The 24,546-nt window shown below is 37.1% G+C and overlaps 1 protein-coding gene across 1 annotated transcript in view; it reads left to right on the forward strand.

The window, feature by feature from the left end:
• Positions 1–24,546, forward strand: part of LOC150085960 (dynein axonemal heavy chain 8-like) — a 1,559,705-nt gene that overhangs the window by 292,495 nt on the left and 1,242,664 nt on the right. The window contains exons 18-19 of the mRNA XM_090374756.1: positions 5,868–5,987; positions 18,971–19,139. Of these exons, the coding sequence (XP_090230882.1) occupies positions 5,868–5,987; positions 18,971–19,139 (289 nt within the window). The remainder of the gene's footprint in view (positions 1–5,867; positions 5,988–18,970; positions 19,140–24,546) is intronic.

Below are 24,546 nucleotides of genomic sequence, written 5' to 3' on the forward strand. Positions count from 1 at the left end.
AATTCATTTGTGTCCTCTTCGCATTAAACACATATATTTATATTTTGCTTTAATTGTTATGGGTTGGTTGCACCTTGTTTTTAAAATACAGTCGGGTCTCCACATTTGCGGGATCTGTGTTTGTGAATTCATGTTTTTGTGTTGGCAGTCGCAAAATTTGTCATACACCCTCAGTGTCAATTCACCCTCAGTGATGGTGGGGCATGCACGTCTTTAGTCTTGCAGTGAGCATTATCTGAGTAGGATGGCTTGTGATCTTTTTGTGTTGTGTGTGTGTGTGTGTTAGGCTACTTGTGCTTAAAATAGTACTGTGCTTAAGTGAATACCCATGGGTACTAAACAAAGTGCTTCTGGTAATGGACAAAAGCTTAAAAGGGCCAAGAAAGTGATGACTTTGAATGAGAAAGTGCAGATTCTAGATTAATGTCGAGAAGGGCTCACATATGCTGCCGTAGGCCACATGTTTGGTATCAACGAAAGTACCATACGATACATGAGGAACAAGAAATCGAGATCAGAGAGGCAGGCAACTGCTAAATATGTGGCTTATGTATGTGATAAAGTGATGTTAAAAATGCAGAATGCACTGTTTATTTGGATTGAAGACTGGCACAAAAAAAAAAAAAAAATTGGTATATTTTTCGGCTAAGGCCCTATTCTTTACAACAGATTTAAGTATCAAACCTCCGATGTACCAGTAGCACCACAGAAACCACTTTCGTTGCCAGCAAAGGCTGGTTCCAGAAATTCAAGAGGAATTCACTCCATAATGTAAAGATTATGGGTGAATCTGCTTCAGCTGATCACGAGGCTGCTAAGGCCTCGTGATCAGCTGATAAGGCCTATCCTGTGCAACTCAAGAAGCTCATCTAGGAGAAGGGATATAAATCTGAACAGATTTTCAATGCCAATGAGACGGCATTATTCTGGAAAAAGATGCCTCAGCACACCAATATAGCTGTTGAAGAGAAGGAGGTCCCAGGATCCAAGGCGGCAAGAGATCGGGCTACACTGCTACTTTGCAGCAGTGCAGCAGGCCATGTGACAAAGCCTGGCCTAATTTTCCATGCTCAAAAACCAAGCTCTCTTAGAGGATGTAACAAGAATATACTCCCTGTGTACTGGATGTTCAATGCAGAAGCTTGGACGATGGAGAACCTCTTCTTGAACTGGTTCGATTACTGCTTCATCCCCGAGGAAAGGAATAACTGGAGGAAAAAGGGCTTCCATTTAAAGTTCTCCTCATTAGCATTAGTAGAGGCATTTGATGAAAGAAAGCAAGCTTATGCAGCATCGGCAAAAAAGGAAAAAAAAAAAAAAACCACTTCCACTTCACCCCTCTGTTCGTTTGAAATACCTGTCCAGCTGAGCCTTAAACTTATTTAGGCTATCAACTTCCATGACAAGGGATGGAAGTCTGTTCCACCAACCAACCACCTGCTGGCTAAAGGCAAGTTTCCGCACGTCTATCCTACATCTGTCTTTCCTCAATTTGAATTTATGCCCTCTTAGATGATTATTCTGAGCAAGAGGAAGAATCCCATCAGCATTGAGCATGCTCAAACCATTCAAGGCTTTATACACCTCTATCAGATCACCTCGCTGCTGCCTAGTCTCCAGACACTGTAATTTGCAAAACTTAAGCCTTTCTTCGTAAGAGCACCCCTTTGTTCCATTCACTAATCTTGGTGCCCTTCTCTGTACTCGTTCCAGCAGCTCTACATCCTTCTTGAAATGAGGCCTCCAGACCTGTATACAGTAGTCTAGGTGTGGCCTGACCATTGCCTTATACAAGGGAATAATCACCTCCTTATCCCTGCTAGAAAAATTCCTATATATCATTGGCATGAGCTACTCTTGCAGCACTTCTGCACTGCTCAGAGAACTTCATATCTGCCTGCACAACCACCCCCAAGTCCCTGTCATTCTCTACCACTGTCAGTGTAGTACCACAGAGTTGATACGTTGCTCTGGGGTTGCTGTTTCCCATATGTAGTACTTTACATTTGTCAATGTTAAACTTCATTTACCATCTCTCAGCCCATCTGCTCAATATTTCCATATCCTGTTGCAGCAGCAGCATGGTGTCAGTAGTGTCCTTGACAACCCTGCCAACCTTTGTATCGTCTGCAAACTTGGACATTAAGCTTGATATAAAATCATCAATATCATTTATAAATACAGAAAACAATAATGGGCCCAACACTGAACCCTGAGGGACTCGACTAATAACATTAGTCCACGATGAGCAATCCATTGATTACCACTCTCTGTCTTCTCCCCCTGAACCACCACTTTATCAATAGCAGAAATTTGCCTCCAATGCCACACTGCTCCAATTTGTGCAGCAGGCTTCCATGTGCAACAATATCAAAAGCCTTTCTAAGATCCAAATATATAATATCAAAGTTATTCTCTGCATCCAATCCTTTTGTGACTGCATCATAGTATCCAATCAAATTGGTCAGGGAAGACTTTCCCTTAACAAAACCATGCTGTGTCCGAGCTGTAACTGAAGTCTTGTCTAGATGATCCTGCAGTGCTTCTTTAACCAGTGCCTCCATTAATTTTCCTGGAACAGAAGTTAAACTCACAGATCTATAATTACTTGTGTCAGCCTTTGATCCTTCTTTGTGAATTAGGGTCACATTTGCACATCTCCAGTCTGTGGGTACCTCCCCTGAGTCCAAGGAAGCTCTCATAATTATGGCTAAGAGTTTTCTTACTTTCTTTGCTGCCTCCTTTAATATAACTGGATAGATCCCTTCCACCCAAGGTGCCTTTCTTTTGTTTATCTTCAACAATTTCTCCTCCACTTTACTCTCAGTTATTACAAGATTCTCTAGCTTACTGCCAGAGTTGAATACACCTCTGGCATTCCCCTCGCTGAATAACTCCTCATGTGTGAATGTCGATGCAAAATATTCATTTAGTTTGTTAGCTGCCTGAGCAGGATCATCAACAGTTGACCCATCGATATCAAGTGGACCAATCTGATTCATCCCCTTCCTGCTAGAGTTTACATAAGTAAAGAACTATTTGCTGTTTTTCTTTGCGTCCCTTGCCAAAGATTTCTCGTAATCTGCCTTCGCCTGCCTAACCTCCTTTGTAACTTGGTTACAGATCAACTTGTATCTATCATAGGCTTCTGTGTCACGTGTTAATTTGTGTATGCCATGCATTTTTCTTCTCTGCCATATGTCTCATTAGTTCATCTGACATCCCTTTAGGCCTAAACCTTGAACAATATTTCTTAGTTGGTATGTAAAGTCTAGTAGCTTCCAAGATAAGTTCTTTGAATGCTTCCCATTTTGAATTTGCTGTTGGTAACATCATCAGTTTGTCCCACTGTATAGAATTTTTAAATACTGTCTGAGTCCATTGTAGTCGCCTTTACGAAAGCAATAACCCTTCCCTTTACCCCTAATGGTAGTTAACTCTTTGAGTAAATCCCACTTCAGCACACTGTGATCAATGCCACCCACTTATTCCTTTATCTGCAGATTCTTAATGCATGAAGAATCATACTGATAGTCAAATCAAGAGTATTACTCCCCCTCTAGTTGCCTCCTGAACATGCTGATGTAGAAAACAGTCATTCAATAAATCCACAAAAGTCTTGCTAGTGTGTTGACCAGGCCACAAATTCATGCTGGAAAATGTCCCAGGACACCCAAGTGATGCACATGACTGTGCAAATGAAGATGTAGAGGTGGTCTTTCTACCCTCCTAACACTATCTCCCTTATCCAGCCGCTTGACCAGGGGGGGTAATCAAGGTCAACTACATGAAGAGGTGTATGGACCAAATCGTTGAGGCCATGCAGCGACAACCTCAGCTTTATTCAATTTTGGAAGGACTTCACTATAGCTGACAGTCTCTTCGTATTTTGTAGTCCAGACGAACTACGAACCATTCCAGACACAGCACAAGGAAACCACCGCTGAAATGAATGAGTTTGCCAGGAGAATAGGACCATAGGTTTCGTGTAATTACTTAGAGGAGGACATTAACGATTTAATTGATGGACAGGCAACAACACTAACAGATGATGAACTTGAGGAACTTGTTTATTCCAACTCTGAGGATGAGTACGAGGTTGAGGAAGTACTACGCGAAGAGAAGAAGTTCAATTTGGAAAACCAGTCAAATCATACCAATTTTTTATATCTTAAAACTGATTACAAACTGACCTGAACTTAATTTAGTTAATGGCGAAGTCTGGATGGAATTACTTCCAAGAAAACTGTTTTTCAAGCATTAACTCATTTCACTTGTTATATTTTGATTTAATTTATTTGAATTTTTGAATTGAATTTTTATTTTGAAGAAATAACAAAATAACAATTGGAAATTACAATAAGAAAAGTACTTCTTTTCTGCTCAAAAAAGCAGTTTTCTTACAAGTAATGCCTTCCAGACTTCACTATTAATTAAATTAAGTTCGGTTTTGTCATCATTTTATATAAGTTTAAGATACAGGCATGCTTTAATGGGAATGCATTCAGGGTGAATAAGGTCATTGTATTTAAACAAGTTTTAAAATGCTTTCATCTGTACTTTTTAATGACCATTTAATCAAACAGATAGTGAAACGAGTTATTTTAAGAAGCTTTTGCTATTAATATCAGTATTGGGAAATTTTCTTAATTCATAGCCAGATTGGACGAAGGAGGAGGTGGAAGATAATAAAAGATATAAAATAATATTTATTTGAGGGTAATACTTATGTACCAGTAATTACTTTCACATATACAGTTTACTTATTAGTTCAATTCTGTTTAAAAGTAAATTTATATTATGATAGCTGCCTAAACAAAGAGAAAAAATAAACTTCATTTATCTTCCTTTTTTGGATGGTATACCTTTTTGATTAAGAAAGGATTGATTTAAATGCAAATATATCCATTTAGTTATTATAATTAATAATAAATTTCATCCTTAATTTTGGATAGCCGCATAGGGTCAGAGGAGTTCACAAAATAGAAGAATATTGCCATATTTTCTGGAATCACTTGGATTTGAACCTATAACATAGCTGACTCTGTACTTTCACAATTACCAGTTAGCTGCAGTCATCTTAAACCTTTACTCTACCGGAATAGTAACTATTATAGTAGAATAAAGGAGTTGTTTTTGTAATTACAGAACTTCTCGATTGTTTATTTTAATGTTGTCATATTAGGACGTTTTGAACACAAACTGTAAAAAAGTACATTTTTTTATATCTCCCTGTGTGTGTGTGTGTGTGTGTGTGTGTGTGTGTGTGTGTGTGTGTGTGTGTGTGTGTGTGTGTGTGTGTGTGTGTGTGTGTGTTGCAATCTATTTATTGATATTGTCATTTTAATTCACAAGTTTAACTGTTTGATTTTGACTTGTCTTATTTCCTTATACACAGGTGTTTCATAAGTTTTGTGTCATACTTTCAGGATTGGTTTGGGATGTGAAAACAAATTAAAAAAGTTCATATAGATGTGTATATTTCTGAATGGTTACAGAAATTAAAAAAAAAAAAAAAAAAAAAAAATGACTATGAAGTTTTCAATGGTAAAAAAATATAATAATAATAATAAAAAAAATTAGAACTTATATGAAGAATATGTACCTATATGAAGCAACATTTTACCAGGCATGTGTCTGCTTATTATTTATTTTTTTTATTATTTTTTTGCCATTGAAAAATCTATAGGCTCTTCTTATCATTCAAACAACTATAGCTCTGTAACTCGTTCAGAATCGAACACCTGTTTATGTGAATTTTTTTTAATTGTTTCAGGTTATGAATCATTCCTGAAAGTACAGCTTACATGAAATACTCTGTATGTTCATGTGCATCAGAATTTATTAATGAATTTTTTTTTTTTAAGGTTTCGGATATTAAGATATATCAGATTGATAGACTTCTAAGAATTATACGTGAAACCCAAATAATTGAACTACCTAAAGAGAGCCCATGGACCACAGAAGAATTTTTAGAAAAAACAGAGGTAATTTTTTTCCCTGCCAATACTGTTGTATTCACTTACATTTCATATATGTAAAGAAGAATGTGCACACACACACGCACATGGCATTAATGACACTGGTTTACAGTGTATCTAGGGTTTGAGTAAAAGTATGTGGCAATTATTTATGCATGTTTACTGATTACTAAACCGAAGTCCATTTGTTTCTATCACGTAAAGATTTTTCACACTTCATTAATAAAAGATTACCTAGGTATTATACGCAGATGTGTACATAACTATAGTTTCTGCAATGGTTTACAAGTTTTATACCCCTATATTCGTAAACAGTGTCAAATACAACAGATTGTGCATGTTTAACCCGTAACTACACACACTGCAAGGTAGCCGACCTTTACCCAGGAAGGTAGACGCCCCCCACCCTGCTCTTCCACCCCATCTGTGATTCCCAGAATTTTATTTTCCGAGAGGAGTCTGGGAGACTTCTTTGTGTAGTTACGGTTTAAACTTGTCTGAGCATGCACACACTTGTTTGTGCAGTCCACTCAACCACAGAGTCTATATAAGTGGCATATCCCTTATGCGGTCACAGTACGCCTATAAAAATCGTCTTGAGCTCTCATTGTGTGTTAGTTTTCTTTAGTATGGCAACCATAAAGTATATAAACAGTCCTGACATATCTTGTTACATATGTGGTTGTTTTGTTCCTGTAAAGCAGAGGTGAAATATTACCGATTTTGTAAAAAAATCTTATTATGCATACTTTGACATAAAACTAGCCGATCAGGATAAATCGCGGGCACTGCATAAAGTATCCCATACGTTTGTTGAACATCTTAGAAAATGGATTCAAGGAAAAAAGGTGTGCTTGCTATTTGCTATTCCTATGGTGTGGCATGAGCCAGTAAGCCCTGGTGAATGTTACTTTTTTGTATGTGACGTTAAAGGTTACAATTCAAAAAATAAAAAGGACATCAAATATCCAGATGTACCGTCAGCCATAAGACTGGTTCTGCATGGACCTGATCTGCCTGTAAAACCTCCACCAGACTCTTTGGAGTCCACATCTTCTTCCACAGAAGCAGAAGCTAAAGAGGTTAGTGAAGAGGATTGTTATCAACCAGAAAATATTTTAACACCAGAGCAATTTATGCAAGTCAAACTGAACAATTTAGTAAGGGACTTAGTTCTTCCAAAGTATGTTGCTGAAATTCTGGGATCCAGATTTCAAGCGAAGAACTTACTTGCTCCAGGTACATCATTTTCCTGGTACAGAAATCGTGAAAGGGAGTTTATACAGTATTTTTCACAAGAAGGTCTTGTGTATATTGCAGCGATATCGCTGGTTTAATAAGTGCCTTAGGAGCTCCATCATATCTTCCTAGTGAATGGAGACTATTTATAGACTCTTCTAAGACTAGTTTAAAAGGTGTTCTCTTGTATAATGGAGATAAGTACACATTGTGCCAATTGCTCATTCAGTCTACTTAAAAGAAACTTATGACAATCTAAAGTTACTTCTGGAGAAAATTAAATATCAAGATCACGAATGGCAACTATGTGGAGACTTAAAAGTGTTATGTATGTTGTTGGGCAACAGGGTGGGTACACTAAAATGCCATGCTTTATTTGTGAATGGGATAGCAGAGCTAAAGCGCTGCATTGAACAAAGAAGCAATGGCCTCGGAGGGACAATCTTACACGGGGTCAAAAAACATTGTGCATGAAAGTTTGGTGAAGCCAGATAAAATACTTTTACCTCCACTGCATATCAAGTTAGGCATAATGAAGCAATTTGTTAAAGCATTGAATAAGGATGGCAACTGCTTTAAGTACCTTTGCAGTAAATTTCCTGGTTTATCTGATGCAAAACTTTAGGAGGGCATCTTCATTGGTTCCAAAATTAGAAAATTGGTTTTAGATGGTCAGTTTGAAACTATTATGGCTAACATTGAAAGGGAAGCCTGGATTGCTTTTAAAAGTGTAATGGAAAACTTTCTAGGAAATCATAAATCACAGAATTATGAGAAAATGGTTCAAAATATTTTTTGAACCATTTTCAAAATATGCTCGAAAAGCTTTGCAATTTAGGTTGCAATATGAGCATCAAAATTCACTTTTTTGCATGCCCATCTTGATTTTTAACCCGAAAATCTTGCACAGATGAGCGAAGAACAAGGTGAGAGATTCCATCAGGACATAAAAAAAAATGGAGCAGAGGTACCAGGGAAGGTGGAATACAAGCATGGTGGCCAACTACTGCTGTTGTTTAAAAAGAGAGAAACCTGGCACTGTACATACAAGACAAAGAAAAACGATTAAACATTCTTTTCAAACAAAGAGACGAAGGTCTGATTAATGAAAGTTTCAGAATTTTGATTAATACTTGTTAGTATTTACGTATTTTTTGATATACGAAAATGTAATCCTATCAATTTGTCATTACTAAATACAATAAAGTTATATACTTTTGTAAAAAACAATACTTTTTTATTTCTTAAATTGTGATGTATCTGGATGTGATTGAAAAAAATAAAAGTCATATTTGAAATCACAGCAACATATTTCGGCAGTAGGACCTATTGAAATTTAAACCCCAGTGAACAAACTTAAATTTGTAAACGTGTTATTATATAGACTTCATTAGCTTATTTTCTATGTTTGTTGTGGTCCATTTTTTGCTTTCCAGGCATTGAACATTATATTTAATGCACACTAAAAAATAACCCGTTGCGTATCAGTTTCTGTTTGCAAACTAGCAACAGTCTAAGCACAATATATAGGATACAGAATGAAACTAGTTGGATATACATATTGTACACTGTCCTTGTTGAATTTGAAAGAGTATTTTGGAAAGTGTTTAAAAAAGGGCTCATATGCTTGCTCAAACTGTCTTATCTTCTCTGCTGCTAGTATTTTTTGCAGGTGGGAAATTTGTAAAATAAAATAGAATAAGGTATGTCTGCCAGGGGCAAAGGTTGACGTTGTAGAGCAGATATCATCTTTTAAGGGCACAAAAGGTGATATAGTTGTATACATTGGCACTAATGATATTAAGAGTAGGAGACTTGGGTACTTTCCCTGAGTTCAATGAATCTCTCATAATTATGGCTAAAGGTTTCCTTACTTCCTTTACTGCCTCCTTTAATAGAACTTGATAGATCCCATCCACCCAGTTGCCTTTCATATTTCTCCAATTTATCCTCCACTTTGCTCTCAGTTATTACAAAATCATCTAGCTCACTGCCGGAGTTTAATTCACCTCTGACATTCCCTTCCCTGAATAACTCCTCATATGTGAATCAGGTGGGCAGGAGCAGCAGTGCGTAGCACACACTTCTTGATTAGACTGGGGTTCGAGCTCGTGAGCCACCAAATATGGAGGATGCGGAAAGGTCAGGAAATGACTACCGCATACCCCTGGAGCAATATGGCCTTAGTTGCTAATGCTCCTAAAAACCAAATAACAACAACAACAACGTCATGTGTGAATGTAGATGCAAAATGATCATTTGCTTTGTTACCTACCAGAGCAGGATCAAGAACAGTTGAACCATCGATATCAATTGGACCAATTTAATTCATCCCCTTCCTTCTAGAGTTTATATAAGTAAAGAACTCTCTGTGGTTTTTCTTTGCATCCTTTTCCAAAGATTTCTTGTAATTTGCCTTTGCCTGCCTAACCTCCTTTATGACTTGGTTACAGACCAGCTTATATCTACCATAGACGTCCGTGTCACTTGTTAATTTGTTAATGTATCCCATGCATTTTTCTTTTCTGCCACATGTCTCATTAGTTTATCTGACATCCATTCAGGCCTAAACCTTGAACAATATTTCTTAGTTGGTAAGATAAATCTAGTTACTTCCAAGATTAATTCTTTGAATTCTTCCCATTTTGAATTTGCTGTTGGTAACATTTTCAATTGGTCCCACTGCATAGAATTTAAATACTGTCTTAGACCACCGTAGTCACCTTTATGAAAGCAAACCATCATCAGGGGTAAATACCTCTTTGAGTAAATCCCACTTCAGCACACTGTGTTCACTGCTCCTTAGTAGTTCCTTTATCTGCAGTTTCTTAATGCATGAAGAATCAGTACTGATAATCAGATGAAGAGTATTACTCCCTCTAGATGCCTCCTGAACATGGTGCTGTTGAAAACAATCATCCAATAAATGCCTTGCTTGTGTGTGAGTAATCAACCCACAAATTCCAGTGAATATCTGGGAAATTAAAATCCCTCATTATAAGACACTGATTTACTGGCCTACTCTATTTCTCTGTACAGTTGTTTATTATACTAATCAGAGTCATTAGGCCTATAACGCACTCTTACTCTCAATTTTGCTTTCCCAGTGCTTATGTCACTATCACTTGACACTGCTCTGTCCACCCATGTCACCTGGCTGTACTTCCTTGGATTTTATGTGTTTCTTAACTAATTGCATAACCTCTCCTCCCTCCTTTCTATCCTGTCTATCCTTTCTGTACACCTTTTATACTCCAAATTCCATTTCTGCATTCCTTATATCCGTTTGACACCACGTCTGATATCCCAACTGCCAACACCTCAAATTCATCTACCAAACTCCTAGCATTGGTGTACAGATAAGTATATATACACCTGTTCCTGTTCTTAGCTACTCTTGCACAGCCCATGTATTTACTTGTTCTGCAATGACTCCCAGCAGTCTCTGAAATCCCCTGCACCTTGTTTTTCAGGCTGCTGCTCATTCCAATAGAAGCAGTACAAGAAACAAGAATTACTTTCACCTCTGCCAGTGGTTGTTAATCTATTATTCCGTGTATCTCCCCCAAGCTATCAGTTTTCCGACCCACCTAACACTGCCTTGATAGTATCAGTAAATATTCTTGCACCCTTTCTGTTTAAGTGTATCCCATTCCTGTAGAAGCAGGCTCTCCTGTTAACAAATACAGACCAGGCTGAAAAAAATTCTACCCCTTGAGCCTTGCACAGTCTCTCCAGGGCCGAACTGATTGACAAGGCTCTCATCTTATACTTTCCCCTATTGTGTCTGGGCCGAATTGCAGACACTTTCAAATTGAACCGTTACTCACGGATTTTTTTCAACTTTGAGCTGTACTTGTTAAATAATTCTGCCGGTCTCCTAGACCAGGGTACGAATTGGTCGCAGAAATGGATTTTAGGCAAAAGAGGTGATCCTGTAGAAAATAAGAATTACGAGCTAAAAGGATTAAGCATTAATCTCTTTAGCTATTAATAGCTAAAGAGCTTATTTCTTAAGAGCTTTCCACAATTTAGTGTTGTCCGTAAAGCCATTATTGTACCAAGAAATCTCGCCGTCAACTGCTATCTATGTGCTGTCCATAGTTATTGGTAATGATTAAGACATATTCCCGACATGGACATTGGCTCTGGTCAACCTGTTTTCTATTATAAGCACCCTATTAGAGAATTAGGAGAGACTGATTTTCCTTCATCCCGGAAATTCATCTGTTGTTTCACAGAAATAAGTCATCCATGCTTTCACTGAATTTCGGCGTCTCTGTATGGTAGGTACAAGTGGTCCCTAAACCAGTTTTGTTTTTGCTGCTGTGCAAGTCACCTTACAGTGTTTAAGTCTTAGACATCTTAGACTCTAAGAGGGAGTCCTTGAGTGTAGTGCAAAAAGTGGAAGTGCTTAATAGTGTAGATCGGGGTGTTAAAAAAAAGAAAAGGAAGTTGCTTTAATATTTGGTATCCCTGCCAGTATCTGAAAAACCATGTTTCAATTCTTGAACCATTTGAGGAAACAGGACCCAGTCGGAAGCATGCGAAATTATGCCTGTGTGAAGATGTAGGTGAAGCAGTTTTTAAGGTATATTCATCTGTGATACCTGACTGAAGCATTAATGCTTCAGTCAGGTATCACAGATGAATAATTTGCAAGTCTTTCATGTTAAGAGTACCTTTTTATGTTCTTTTTTGTGCAAAGAAAAGCAATTATCTTGTTGCCCTTCTCTGCCCAGATTCCACAAAATCCATGTCCTTCTTAAATGGAGGCTTCCAGACATATATGCAGTGTTGAAGTATGGCTTAATGGTTGTGTTATACAAGCATAATCATCTCCTTGTCCATGCTGAAAAAATTCCAGTATATCATTGACAGAACCCCATGAGCTGTCATAGTAGCCTGTCTTACTGCTCAGGGAACTTTTGTTCGACTAAAATTTATCACTAAGTCTTCGTTGTGTAGTACTATTATATAGTATCTTGAATTTATCATTTTTAAACCTCAATGGCAGGTCACTTTCAATTGGCGCTTCTCAGCTCATCTGCTAATTTTTCTAGGCTTTTTGCAGTAGTACACCATGATTCCTATCATTAACCACTCTACCAACCATTGTATCTTCTGCAGATATAGACAGTAAGCTTGATATGCCATAATCAGTGTCGTTTATAAATATTGGAAACAGTAAGGGTCCCACCACTGAACCCTGAGGTATTCCACTAATAACATTAGTCTAAGAAGCACATCGTCCATTTATAACCACACTCTGTCTTCTGTCAATCAACCATCTATTTATCCACAATAGTAACTTGCCCTTAATGCCATACTGCTCCAGCTTGTACAGCAGTCCTTTATTGTTATTATGCCTGAGGCTTTTTCTATACCAGCCAAAAATATTTTTGAATTACCCTGAAAGAGAGAGAGAGAGAGAGAGAGAGAGAGAGAGAGAGAATAAGAATCAGAAGTCTAAGGGAATCTCCAATAAAGAGAAGAATGATTATATCCAGCTCTGGATGTGCCCTGGGTGCGCTAAGCCCATACTCACGAGATGTGAACCCTGCTTTGTGGAACAGTATCAACAGCTTTTCTGAAATCTAAGCACTTGATATCAAAATTATTTTTTGCTTCTAATTCCTTTGTTATTGCATCATAGTTGCTAATCAGATTTGTGAGATAAATCTGATTAGCAACTGATATAATATTGGTGTGTTTACACCAATATTATATAGATTATTTATACTCTTAAACATATGATGCCTTGTTGCAGTGACTTTGACGTAAATATATACACTTTCTACTAACTACTAAAAGTTTTGTTTTATCAGTACTAATTACGTAATTTATTATGTAACTATTTTTATAATTATGTAAACTTGTATTGTAAATCTCAAGTAATTTACCTTAAATCGCTTCCATTTGCATTCACCTTTATGATACATGAATTACGATATCATCTGCATGTATTTTAAGAGATACTCTTTGCTTATTATCAAACAGATCATTAAGAAATATGTTAAATAAAATTGGTACTGCATGTGTTCCCTTCCTCCTCCCCCTCTTGTTATGTCATATTTTTTTCCTTTAGTGTGTTGTATCTACAACACTTTGTTTTAGTTAAAATAGATAATTGATATCTTTTGCCTCTTATGCCATATTTCAAGTGTTTATTTTTCAAAAAAGTCATGTCTGTGAAATCACAATCTTTGGTAAAGTTGATAAACAATATTATTATTATTTTTAGTATTAAAATGCAAGTTTAAAAAAGTCCATAAATTAGCATCAGCAAAACAACATGATGCGATGTAATAAAGCAAGCTTATATAGCATCAGCCAAAAAAAAAAAAAAAAAACCCTTATTTCACCCATCCACTTGCTCCAAATTGTTTGTCAAGCATTGCCTTGAATCTATTTAAGCTATCAACTTCTACAACGACAGATGGAAGTTTGTTCCAACAATCAATCACCTGCTGGCTAAAAGCAAACTTCTGCACATCTATCCTACAACCGTCTTTCCTCAATTTGAATTTATGGCCTCTCAGGCGATTATTCTGAGCAAGAGGAGGAATCTCATCGCATTGAGTATGCTCAAACCATTCAAGCCTTAATACACCTCAATCAGATCACCTCGCAGGTGCCTAGTCTCCAGACACTGTAATTTGCAAAACTTAAGCCTTTCTTCGTAAGAGCACCCCTTTGTTCCATTCACTAATCTTGTTGCCCTTCTCTGTACTCCTTCCAACAGCTCTACATCCTTCTTAAAATGAAGCCTCCAGACTTGTATACAGTAATCAAGGTGTGGCCTGACCATCGCCTTATACAAGGGGATAATGACCTCCTTATCCCTGCTAGAAAAATTCCTGTATATCATTGACAAGATACCATGAGCTACTCTTGCAGACCGTCTCCACTGCTCAGAAAACTTCATATATGCCTGAACAATTACCGCCAGGTCCTTTTCGTTCTCTACTACTGTCAGTGTAGTACTACAGAGTTGATATGTTACTCTGGGGTTACTGCTGCCCATATGTAGTACTTTACATTTGTCAATGTTAAACTTCATTTGCCACCTCTCAGCCCATCTGCTCAACTTTTCTAGATCCTGTTGCAGCAGCATACTGTCATTAGTGTCCTTAGCAACCCTGCCAACCTTCGTATCATATGCAAACTTGGACATTAAGCCTGATATACAATCATCAGTATCATTTATAAATACAGAAAACAACAATGGACCCTGAGGGCTCCACTAATAACATTAGTCCAAGAAGAGCAGTGTCTATTGTTTACCACTCTCTGTCTTCTCTCACTCAACCATCCCTTTATTTGGGCGCATTATAGCCTTAGTTGCTAATGCGCCAATAAAATCCAAACCAAACAAACAAACAAACTCTTTATTCATAGGAGTAATTTGCCTCCAATGCCACACTGCACCAATTTGTGCAGCAGTCTTCCATGTGCAACAGTATCAAAGGCTTTTCTAAGATCCAAATACATGATATCAAAGTTATTCTTTGCATCCAGTTCCTTTGTGACTACATCATAGTATCCAATGAAATTAGTCAGACAAGACTTCCCCTTAACAAACCCATGCTGTGTCCAAGCTATAACTGAAGTCTTGTCTAGATGATCCTGCAATGCTTCTTTAACCAGTGCCTGCATTAATCTCCCTGGAAGTTAAACTAACAGGTCTGTAATTACCTGTGTCTCCCTTTGATCCTTCTTTGGGCCCCTTCAGGGAAGCTCTTTGATCCTTCAGGGAAGCTCTCATAATTATGGCTAAGGGTTTGCTGACTTCATTTGCAACCTCCTTTAATATAACTAGATAGATTCCATCCACCCCAGGAACCTTTGTCGTGTTTATCTTCAACAATTTCTCCTCCAATTTATTCTCAGTTATTACAAGATTATCTAGCTTACTGCCCGAGTTGAATACACCTCTGGCATTCCCCTCGCTGAATAACTCCTCATGTGTGAATGTCGATGCAAAATACTCATTTAGTTTGTTCGCTACCTGAGCAGGATCACCAACAGTTGACCCATTGATATCAAGCGGACCAATCTGATTCATTCCCTTCTTCTAGAGTTTACATAAGTAAAGAACTCTTTGCATCCTTTGCCAAAGATTTCCCGCGATCTGCCTTCACCTGCTTAATCTCCTTTGTAACTTGGTTACAGACCAGCTTATATCTATCATAGGCTTCTGTGTCATTTGTTAATGTATATGTATCCCATTCATTTTTCTTCTCTGCTATCTGTCTCATTAGTTCTCTGTCTTCTCTCACTCAACCATCCCTTTATTTGGGCGCATTATAGCCTTAGTTGCTAATGCGCCAATAAAATCCAAACCAAACAAACAAACAAACTCTTTATTCATAGGAGTAATTTGCCTCCAATGCCACACTGCACCAATTTGTGCAGCAGTCTTCCATGTGCAACAGTATCAAAGGCTTTTCTAAGATCCAAATACATGATATCAAAGTTATTCTTTGCATCCAGTTCCTTTGTGACTACATCATAGTATCCAATGAAATTAGTCAGACAAGACTGACATACATTTAGGCCTAAACCTTGAACAATAGTTCTTTGTTGGTATGAAAAGCCTTTGATGAAAAGCTTCCAAGATTAATTCTTTTAATGCTTCCCATTTTGAATTTGCTGTTGGTAATATCATCAGTTGGTTTCACCGTATAGAATTTAAATTCTGTCTCAGACCACCGTAGTCACCTTTACGAAAGCAAAAACCCTTCCGTTTACCCTTGATGGTAGTTACCTCTTTGAGTAAATTCCACTTCAGCACACTGTGATCATTGCCACCTAGTGGTTCCTTTATCTGCAGATTCTTGATGCATGAAGAATCACTACTGATTATGAGATCAAGAGTATTACTTTCTGTAGTTGCCTCCCGAACGTGCTGCTGTAGAAAACAATCATACAATAAATCCATAAAAGCCTTCCTGGTGTTTGAATGACCAACTCACAAATTCTAGTCTATGCCCGGGAAATTAAAATCCCCCTTTACTGGCCCATTCTATTATCTCTGCACAATTGCTCATTATACTCATCAGATTCATTAGGCCTATAACACACAGCTAGTCTCATTTTTCCTTTCCCAGTGCTTATGTCACACCAAACTCAACATTGCATTGTCCACCCCCATCAATTGGATGCATTACCTTAGATTTTATGTGTTTTTTAACTAACAGCATAACCCCCTCTTCCCTTCCTGTCTGGTCTGTCCTTTCTGTACACATTGTACTCCCCAAATTCCAGTTCTGCAATGCTTATGCCTGTGTGAGACCATGTCTCTGATATCCCAACAATATCTGCCTTTGATGTCTTGACTAGCACTTCAAGCTCATCGAATTTATTAACTATATTCCTAACATGGGTGTACATGCAAGTATACATGCACCTGTTTCAACTCTTAGTTACCCTAACACAGCCCATGTATTTACTTGTTCCACTATGACTCTCAGCAGTCCTGGAAATTCCCATTGCCTTACTTTCCAGGCTGCTGCTGCTCAATTGCATTTCAAGTGAAGTAGTGCAATAATCACTTTTACCTCTGCCAGTGGCTACTGTTAATCTATTTGTCCATATACCCCCCCCCCTCCAAGCTAGCAGTTTTCCAACCCACCTAACTCTGCCTTGATAGCATCAGTAAATATTCTTGCACCCTTTCTATTTAAGTATATGCCCTCCCTGTAGAAGCAGTCTCTCCTGTTAACAAACACAGGCCAGGCTGAGAAAAATTCTACCCCTTGAGCCTTGCACAATCTCTCCAGGGCTGAATTGATCAACAAGGCTCTCATCATATACTCCCTCCTATTGTGTCTGGGCAGAATTGCAGACACTTTCAAATTCAACCCTAACTCACGGCTTTTTTTCAGCATTGTTTTGTACTTGTTAAGTAATTCTGCTGGTCTGCTACTCTTAATATTGTTAGTGCCAATGTGTACAACAATATCACCCTTTGTGGACTTAAAGGATGATATCTGCCCCACAATGTCATCAACCTTTGTCCCTGACAGACATATCTTGGTCCAGTTCCATCTATCCTTTTTGCACAATATGTTCCCCGTTTCCCTGACAATAGAATCACCTACAACGACTAGTTCCTTTGGGACCAATGCATTCTTGGGGTGAGCCACTGTGTTGTGTGATGTTCAAGTGCAAGGGCATCTGAGAGCTTGATGGGCCCTCAATTTAAATCCTTCGAGGGCATCCACCCTGTCCTTGAAGCTCTCATATAAGCCCATAACAATGCCGAGTTGGCACCTTATTTCCACGCACACACAAAGACATTCCCCTTGGCAATATCATGTGCCGTTCCCGTTTGCTCCACAAACATCAAACAGCCAGTGCATTTCATTAGACTGTGATTCAGAAGACAACCGCTCCCCTCAGGTCTCCCCCTGAGCCACAGCACTTCCACTAGTTTGAGCCTTTTGCTTTGCTGCTCTGGTCTGAGTCATGAATTCTATTCAAGTTCAGTAAAATTTCAATACAAAATATAACCCTAAACCTTTATCCCGATGCTGTTATAACACTATATATATATATATATTTATTTATTTATTTATTTTTTTTCAGTATTGAGTATTATTTCTGAGTTACGTTTGTGTGTACTGCTCAGCCACAATGGATAGGTATTCATCATGAATATGTGTGTACTGCTCAGCCACAGTGGATAGGTAGTTTTTAGCATTCAGAGTGTGGTCTAGGGGTATAAGGGCTCCAAGAAATTCCCAGGAAAACATCCAGCACACCAAACATTTTTGCCACCTGCCTGTTTCTGTTGGATCGGGGCATCATAGTGATTCCTCTCCAAAGTTTGTTGCTGTACAATCATCAAAGAATAGAAATGAATTATAGATTGGATAGAACAAATATAGGGTATAGTTACATGGATAGAAAAAATGAAATGGCAAGTGATTCCGCTGACATAGTGAGAATAGTAATAGGAAAATATATTAAAAAACAGGCTGGGAAGATGAAAAGGCATCCTATATGTTGGTAGAAGAGCCAAGAGAAAATTCATCATCAGCATAGCTCATGTTCTATCTGAATTGTTCAGTAAGTGAAATAGAGATTGAAGGTATAGCCTGAAAAGTACTGTTTTTTTATAGTGTTCAAATTACTAATTTATTACATGCAAATTATAGTGTTCAAATAAATATAAGAACAAAATCCCCTCATGCCAGAAGAAGTAAAAATATGCAAACAAGGAAATACAAATTTTTGAGATTAAGGTCAGATGTAAAGTTCATTTAACGTATTACAGCTGAATTAAAATTGAGTCATGGGAAATTTTATCACAGTTTATAGAACATTGTTATACCAGAACACTAACATTGTATGATATTGTTTTGGGTCCAGACTTACTCAGACAGCTTAAAGGGGTTAGCATTTTAGGGGAAGTTGGCTAAGGAAAAGACAAAATCCGGTTAAGCAAATAACTGATATGGACCTCACAGGATATGTCATCCTATCCATAAAGGATAGTACTCACATTTATCATTTTCCTTTAACAGTTTACAGTAAGTCAGTACAAAAAAAAAATCAATAAGAGGGAATTAATTCCCTCTTTTTTATTTTTTTTTTATTAAATTACAATAATAAATTAGTATTTATTGGTATCGTAAAATTAATAGGAAAAAATATTATAAAAAGCAAGTAACATTGTAAAATTACTAGGCAACCTATTGCAAAATTTAATTAGATTTTTTTCCCTTTATCATCAAATTTAGAAACAGTGTCAAAGCCATTCAGGTAAACTTTATTTCCTTTGTTGTCGTGTGGACAGACTGGTAGAAGAATTAATTGCAATATTTATTGAAAAACTCACCCAAAATAAAGAGCCATTAGGTCTTGAAGCAATGCTCTCAAAGGGAGTTTCTGATGAAACAGAGAAATCTGGTGAGTAATGATTAACTTAAATTGTTTGCATTTATTGTCTTGAAATAGGTAGGTACTTTTCATAGTATACAATGAGTCTGTTTGAGTGCTATTGATTATAAATTCATAATGTTAAATTATTGTAGTCTTTTAATTGCAGTAGTTTCTTGTAGTCTTTTAATTGCAGTTTCAATAGTTGTAAGTAAAGTTCATGAAATAGTGATTATGGTTTTAAATAAAATTACTATTGTAGTGAAAACAGAAAGCAAGAAGAAAGAGAGAGAATTTCATTCTTCTAATACACAGTTTTTATTTATAAATTTTTGTATACCCTTCACAGGGTGTAATGTATAATGACAGATATCTTGTCCGCATGCAGTATTGGATATTTGTTATAGATCCTGTGTGACATTTAATCCCCACAATAATTAAAGATATTTAGATTACTTAGGATTGGGGCAGATTTAAGACTAATAAAAGAAGCCATTTAACACCTCTTAGCCATTTAAAACCTCTTAATTGCTTAATAATTTCTAAAATAATTATTAAATAATTAATTCATTAAAATCCAAATGGATGTTAAAAGATAATCAGGTAAAATATAGTATGGGAAGCAAGAAGCATGCTAATAAAATTTATTGAAAATAAATTCTTAATACTGAGTTGCAGTTAGGGCCCAGCACTGAACTATGAGGTATATCATTAATAACATTATCCACGAAGAGCAACCAAATATATTAATTAAAATGGAGTAGTTAACTATGGAACTTTACTCATCCAAGCAAGCAGAGAGGTACAGTATTCTGTTTAAAGAATAGAACAACTGCTGCTAGAAACAAGCAAGGAAACCTCTTGACCATTGCACCTAACTGAATAGGTGAATACAGATACCTACTTAAGAAGGGGGGGGGGAACTAGGAAAGTTCAATTTATACTTTAAGATGTTTTTATTTATGTTTTACAAAATTTATAAAAAATTTGATTTTTTTAAATTAAAAAAATCAGTAACTTGTTTCCTCACTTACATTCTCTAGAATGGCTTTTCCAATTAATGCAATTACAGGAAAATCAGTGCAGAGGAGGGGATGAAAACCCCTACAGAGTTAAAAAAAAAAACAACTATGCCGAGAAAAATTTTACCTCATTAGAATCTTGCACAAGGAATTAATTGTTGAGACTTTCATCATGAACTTCTTATGGTGCCTTGGCAAAATCCAAATACTTTGATATTATTAAAACCAACACATATTACTTTTTTTCCCCTTCAAATATAATTATTCTATTCAGTATTACCAACTTTAATTCAACAGATATACCCTGGTCCTATTTCACTTGTCCTTATTACATAAAATATTCTGACCGAGTCACCAAGAATAACTATGTCCTGTATGATCAGTAATTTCTGCTCTTGTGGAGGAGAAACAACCATGTACGAAGGTAGGTTCTAGCATTGAGTTAGATAGCCAAGTACTTAATTTAGTCGTATAATTTAATTCTTTTGATAGATGGCATGGGATACTTAACCTTTATGATCTCTGATCTTGATTGTTGTGGAATATAAACAGAAAATGTATTTAATTTATTTTACGTGTGAATGAAAGTTGTTAATTGCAGCTGTGTCCCATATTTATAGGCTCATCCCTCTGCCATGTCATGGATTCTGTGGAAACTGAGAGTAGAATCTCTAAATATTGAACACAGCTATAGATTCTATGGCAAGACAGAGGTATGTGACTGTACAAGTTCAGGCTAGGTCTGACCTGAGTATAATTTAGACCGCCTTCTCTGAAATGTTATCTCTGATTGTTGGGAAACAATATTTTTAATGGGATACTCTTGTTTTATGCAAAATTATGTTTTTATAGTTAAACATTTATTAAATTAGTTATGCCGAGTAGATTTTTTTTCTCAATGAAAAACTTCTCTTTTCAGGAATAAAGCTGTTTATTGAGATTTTCATTTATAATTATTTTATTTGCTTCATTTGCAAGATGATAATATATTATTCATTATTTTTTAGCAATTTGATAAACATATTTTAAACAAATCCAGTTGCCATCCAGTGCATACAATTGACATCGGTGGATAGTGCAATGTTGAGTCAGTTTTGTGTGACATAACCACTGAGAAAGCAAAATTGAGAGTAGGTGTTATAGGCCCAATGACTCTGATGAGTATAATGAACAACTGAATAGAGAGAGAAAAAGTGGGCCAGTAAATCAGATTGTCTTATGATGGAGGATTTTAACTTCCCAGATATTAATTGGAACTTGTGGATTGCTCACTTGCGCACTAGCAAGGCTTTTGTGGATTTAATGGATGATTGTTTTCTACAGCAGCTTGTTCAAGAGGCAACCAAAGGGAATAATACTCATGATCTGATTATCAGTAGTGATTCTTCATGCATTAAGAATCTGCAGATAATGGACCCACTAAGTGACTGTGATCACAGTGTGCTGATGTGTGATTTACTCAAAGAAGTAACTACCACCAGGAGTAAAGGGAAAGGCTTTTACTTTCAGAAAGGTGACTACAGGGGTCTGAGACAGTTTTTAAATTCTATATAGTGGGACCAACTGATGATGTTAAGAACATCAAATTTTAAATTGGAAGCATTCAAAGAATTAATCTTGGAAGTTGGAAGCTACTAGGCTTTTCATGCCAGCTAAGAAATATTGTTCAAGAATTAGGTCTAAATGGATGTCAGATGAACTAATGAGACACGTGGCAGAGAAGAAAAATGTATGGGATACATACAAGTTATCAAGTGACATAGTAGCATATAGTAGATATAACCAGTCTGTCTAATCAATTTAAAAGGAGATAGATGGGCAAAGGCAGATTACGAGAAATCTTTAGCAAAGGATGCAAAGAAAACTCTTTGCATCCTTTGCAAAGAGTTTTCTAGAGATGTAAACTCTAGAAGGAAGGGGATGAATCAGATTGATCCAGTTGATACCGATGGTTCAACTGTTGATGATCCTGCTCAAGTAGCTGACAAACTGAATGAGTATTTTGCATCTACATTCACACGAGGAGTTATTCAAGGAGGGGAATGCCAGAAATTTATCAAACTCTGGCAGTGAGCTAAATGATTTTGTTATAACTGAGAGTAAAGTGGAGGAAAATTGTTTAAGATAAACACAGTGATGGCATCTGGGGTGGCGGGCACCTCCGTAGCCCGGTGGGAAGGAGCAACAGTGCGTAGCACACCTTGATTAGACCGGGGTTCGAGCCTGTCACCACCAAATACAGAGGATGCGGAAAGGTCAGGGAATGACCACCGCATATCCCGGAGGAATATGGCCTTAGTTGCTAATGCTCCTTAAAACCAAATAACAAATAACAAGCATCTGGGGTTGATGGGATTTATCAGATATATTAAAGGGGGCCAGTGAAGGAAGTAAGCAAACCCTTAGCCATAATTATTATGAGATCTTCCTTGCACTGGAGATGTGGAAATATGACCCCAATTCATAAAGGAGAATCAAAGGGTAACACAAGTAACTACAGACCTGCAAGTTTAAATTCTGTTCCAGGGAAATTAATATAGGCACTGATTAAAGAAACACTGCAGAATCGTATAGACAAGACTTCAGTTCTAGTTCAGACACAGTATGGGTTTGTTAAGGGGGAAGTCTTGTCTGACCAGTTTGATTGGATACTATGATGTGGTCACAAAGGAGCTGGATGCAAAAATTAATTTTGATATCATCATATACTTGGATCTTAGGAAAGCTTTTGTTACTGTTGCACATGAAAGACTACTGTACAGATTGGAGCAGTATGGCATTAAGGGCAAATTGCTGCTATGGATAAAGGGATGGTTGAGTGGGAGAAGACAGACAGCGTGTTAATCAATGGATACTGCTCTTTGTGGAATAATGTTATTAGTGGCATCCCTCAGGGCTGGGTCCATTGTTGTTTTCTGTGTTTATTAATGATATTGATGAAGGTATATCAAGTTTAATGTTTAAGTTTGCTGACGATACGAAGGTTGGCAGGGTTATTAATGACAGTAATGATAGTACACTACTGCAACAGGATCTGGAAAAATTGAGCAGACGGGCTTGAGAGGTGCAACTGAAGTTTTACATTGATAAATGTAAAGTACTGCATATGGGTAGCAGTAACTCCACAGTAATATACCATCTGGGTGATGGTGCTACATTCAGGGTAGTGGAGAATGATAGGGACCTGGGGATTGTGCAGTCAGATATGAAGTTTTCTGAGCAATGCAGACAGGCTACAAGAGTATGTCACGGTGTATTGTCAATGAAAGGGACCTGGGGATTGGGCAGTCAGATATGAAGTTTTCTGAGCAGTGCAGACAGGCTACAATAGTATCTCATGGTGTCTTGTCAATGCTATAAAGGAATTTTGCTAGCAGGGATGAGGAGGTGATTGTCCTCTTATATAAGGCAATTGTCGGGCCACACCTAAAGTACTATACACAGGTCTGGAGGCCTCATTTTAGGAAGGATGGAGAGCTGCTGAAACGGGTACAGAGAAGGGTAACAAGATTAGTGAATGGAGCAAAGGGTTGTTCTTAGAAAGAAAGGCTTAAGTTTCGCAAATTACAGTGTCTGGAGAGTAGGCATGTGCAAGTTGATCTGATTGAGGTGTTTAACACCTTGAATGGTTTGAGCAAACCTAGACAACCATCTGGAGCAAATGGATGGGAGAAATGGGAAGGTTTTTTTTTTTTTTTGGCTGATGCTGTATAAGATTGCTTTCTTGCATCATATGCATCTACTAATGTTAATGCTAAATTTTATACCATGGCCTCCTATCCATGGTTAAGTAAATATTTGCTATAAGGAATGGAGTAAGACAATTTGGAATAATTTAATTGGTAACACTATTGATAGTTGTAAAACAGGTTGAAGAAAAGCCAAGTAAATATTTTGTATCTGCGTTCACACAAAGTTTGTTTTTGTTTGAATACTAATAACTTCTGTAATAATAACTGCAAAACACAAGAGATGATGCATTTCACTCAGTCAGGGAATATGAATAGTCGACTACAGTACAGGAAGCTCTTTGCAAAGAATTTAAAAGAGAAATAAACACTCATATAAATAATATTGCTCTTCTTTGCTCACTTTGAACAGTGAATGTATTCGATTTTTTTTTATCATCAGAAATAAAAACTATGTGCATATCTGTAAATGTTATTGCCAAGATTTGTACTTAGAGAGTGAAACATTATAATGAATTCAATTTCGTGTATGCGTGCATGCATGCGTGTGTGCGTGTGTTTTTGTGTGTGTGTGAAGTTTCAGAACACCTGGAGAGCCAATAAAAATCATCATTGCCTATTTTCCTAAATGGAAACTTAGAATAGTAGAATGATTCTACCTTTTTATTGTATTTGATCTCAGTGTCATATTAATGGAAATCTGGAACTGGCTGAATTCAAAGCAAG

The sequence above is a fragment of the Mastigoproctus giganteus genome, chromosome 5 (genome assembly GCF_048544385.1).
Source record: "Mastigoproctus giganteus isolate SK-2022 chromosome 5, ASM4854438v1, whole genome shotgun sequence".
In the NCBI taxonomy this organism is placed as follows: domain Eukaryota; kingdom Metazoa; phylum Arthropoda; class Arachnida; order Uropygi; family Thelyphonidae; genus Mastigoproctus; species Mastigoproctus giganteus.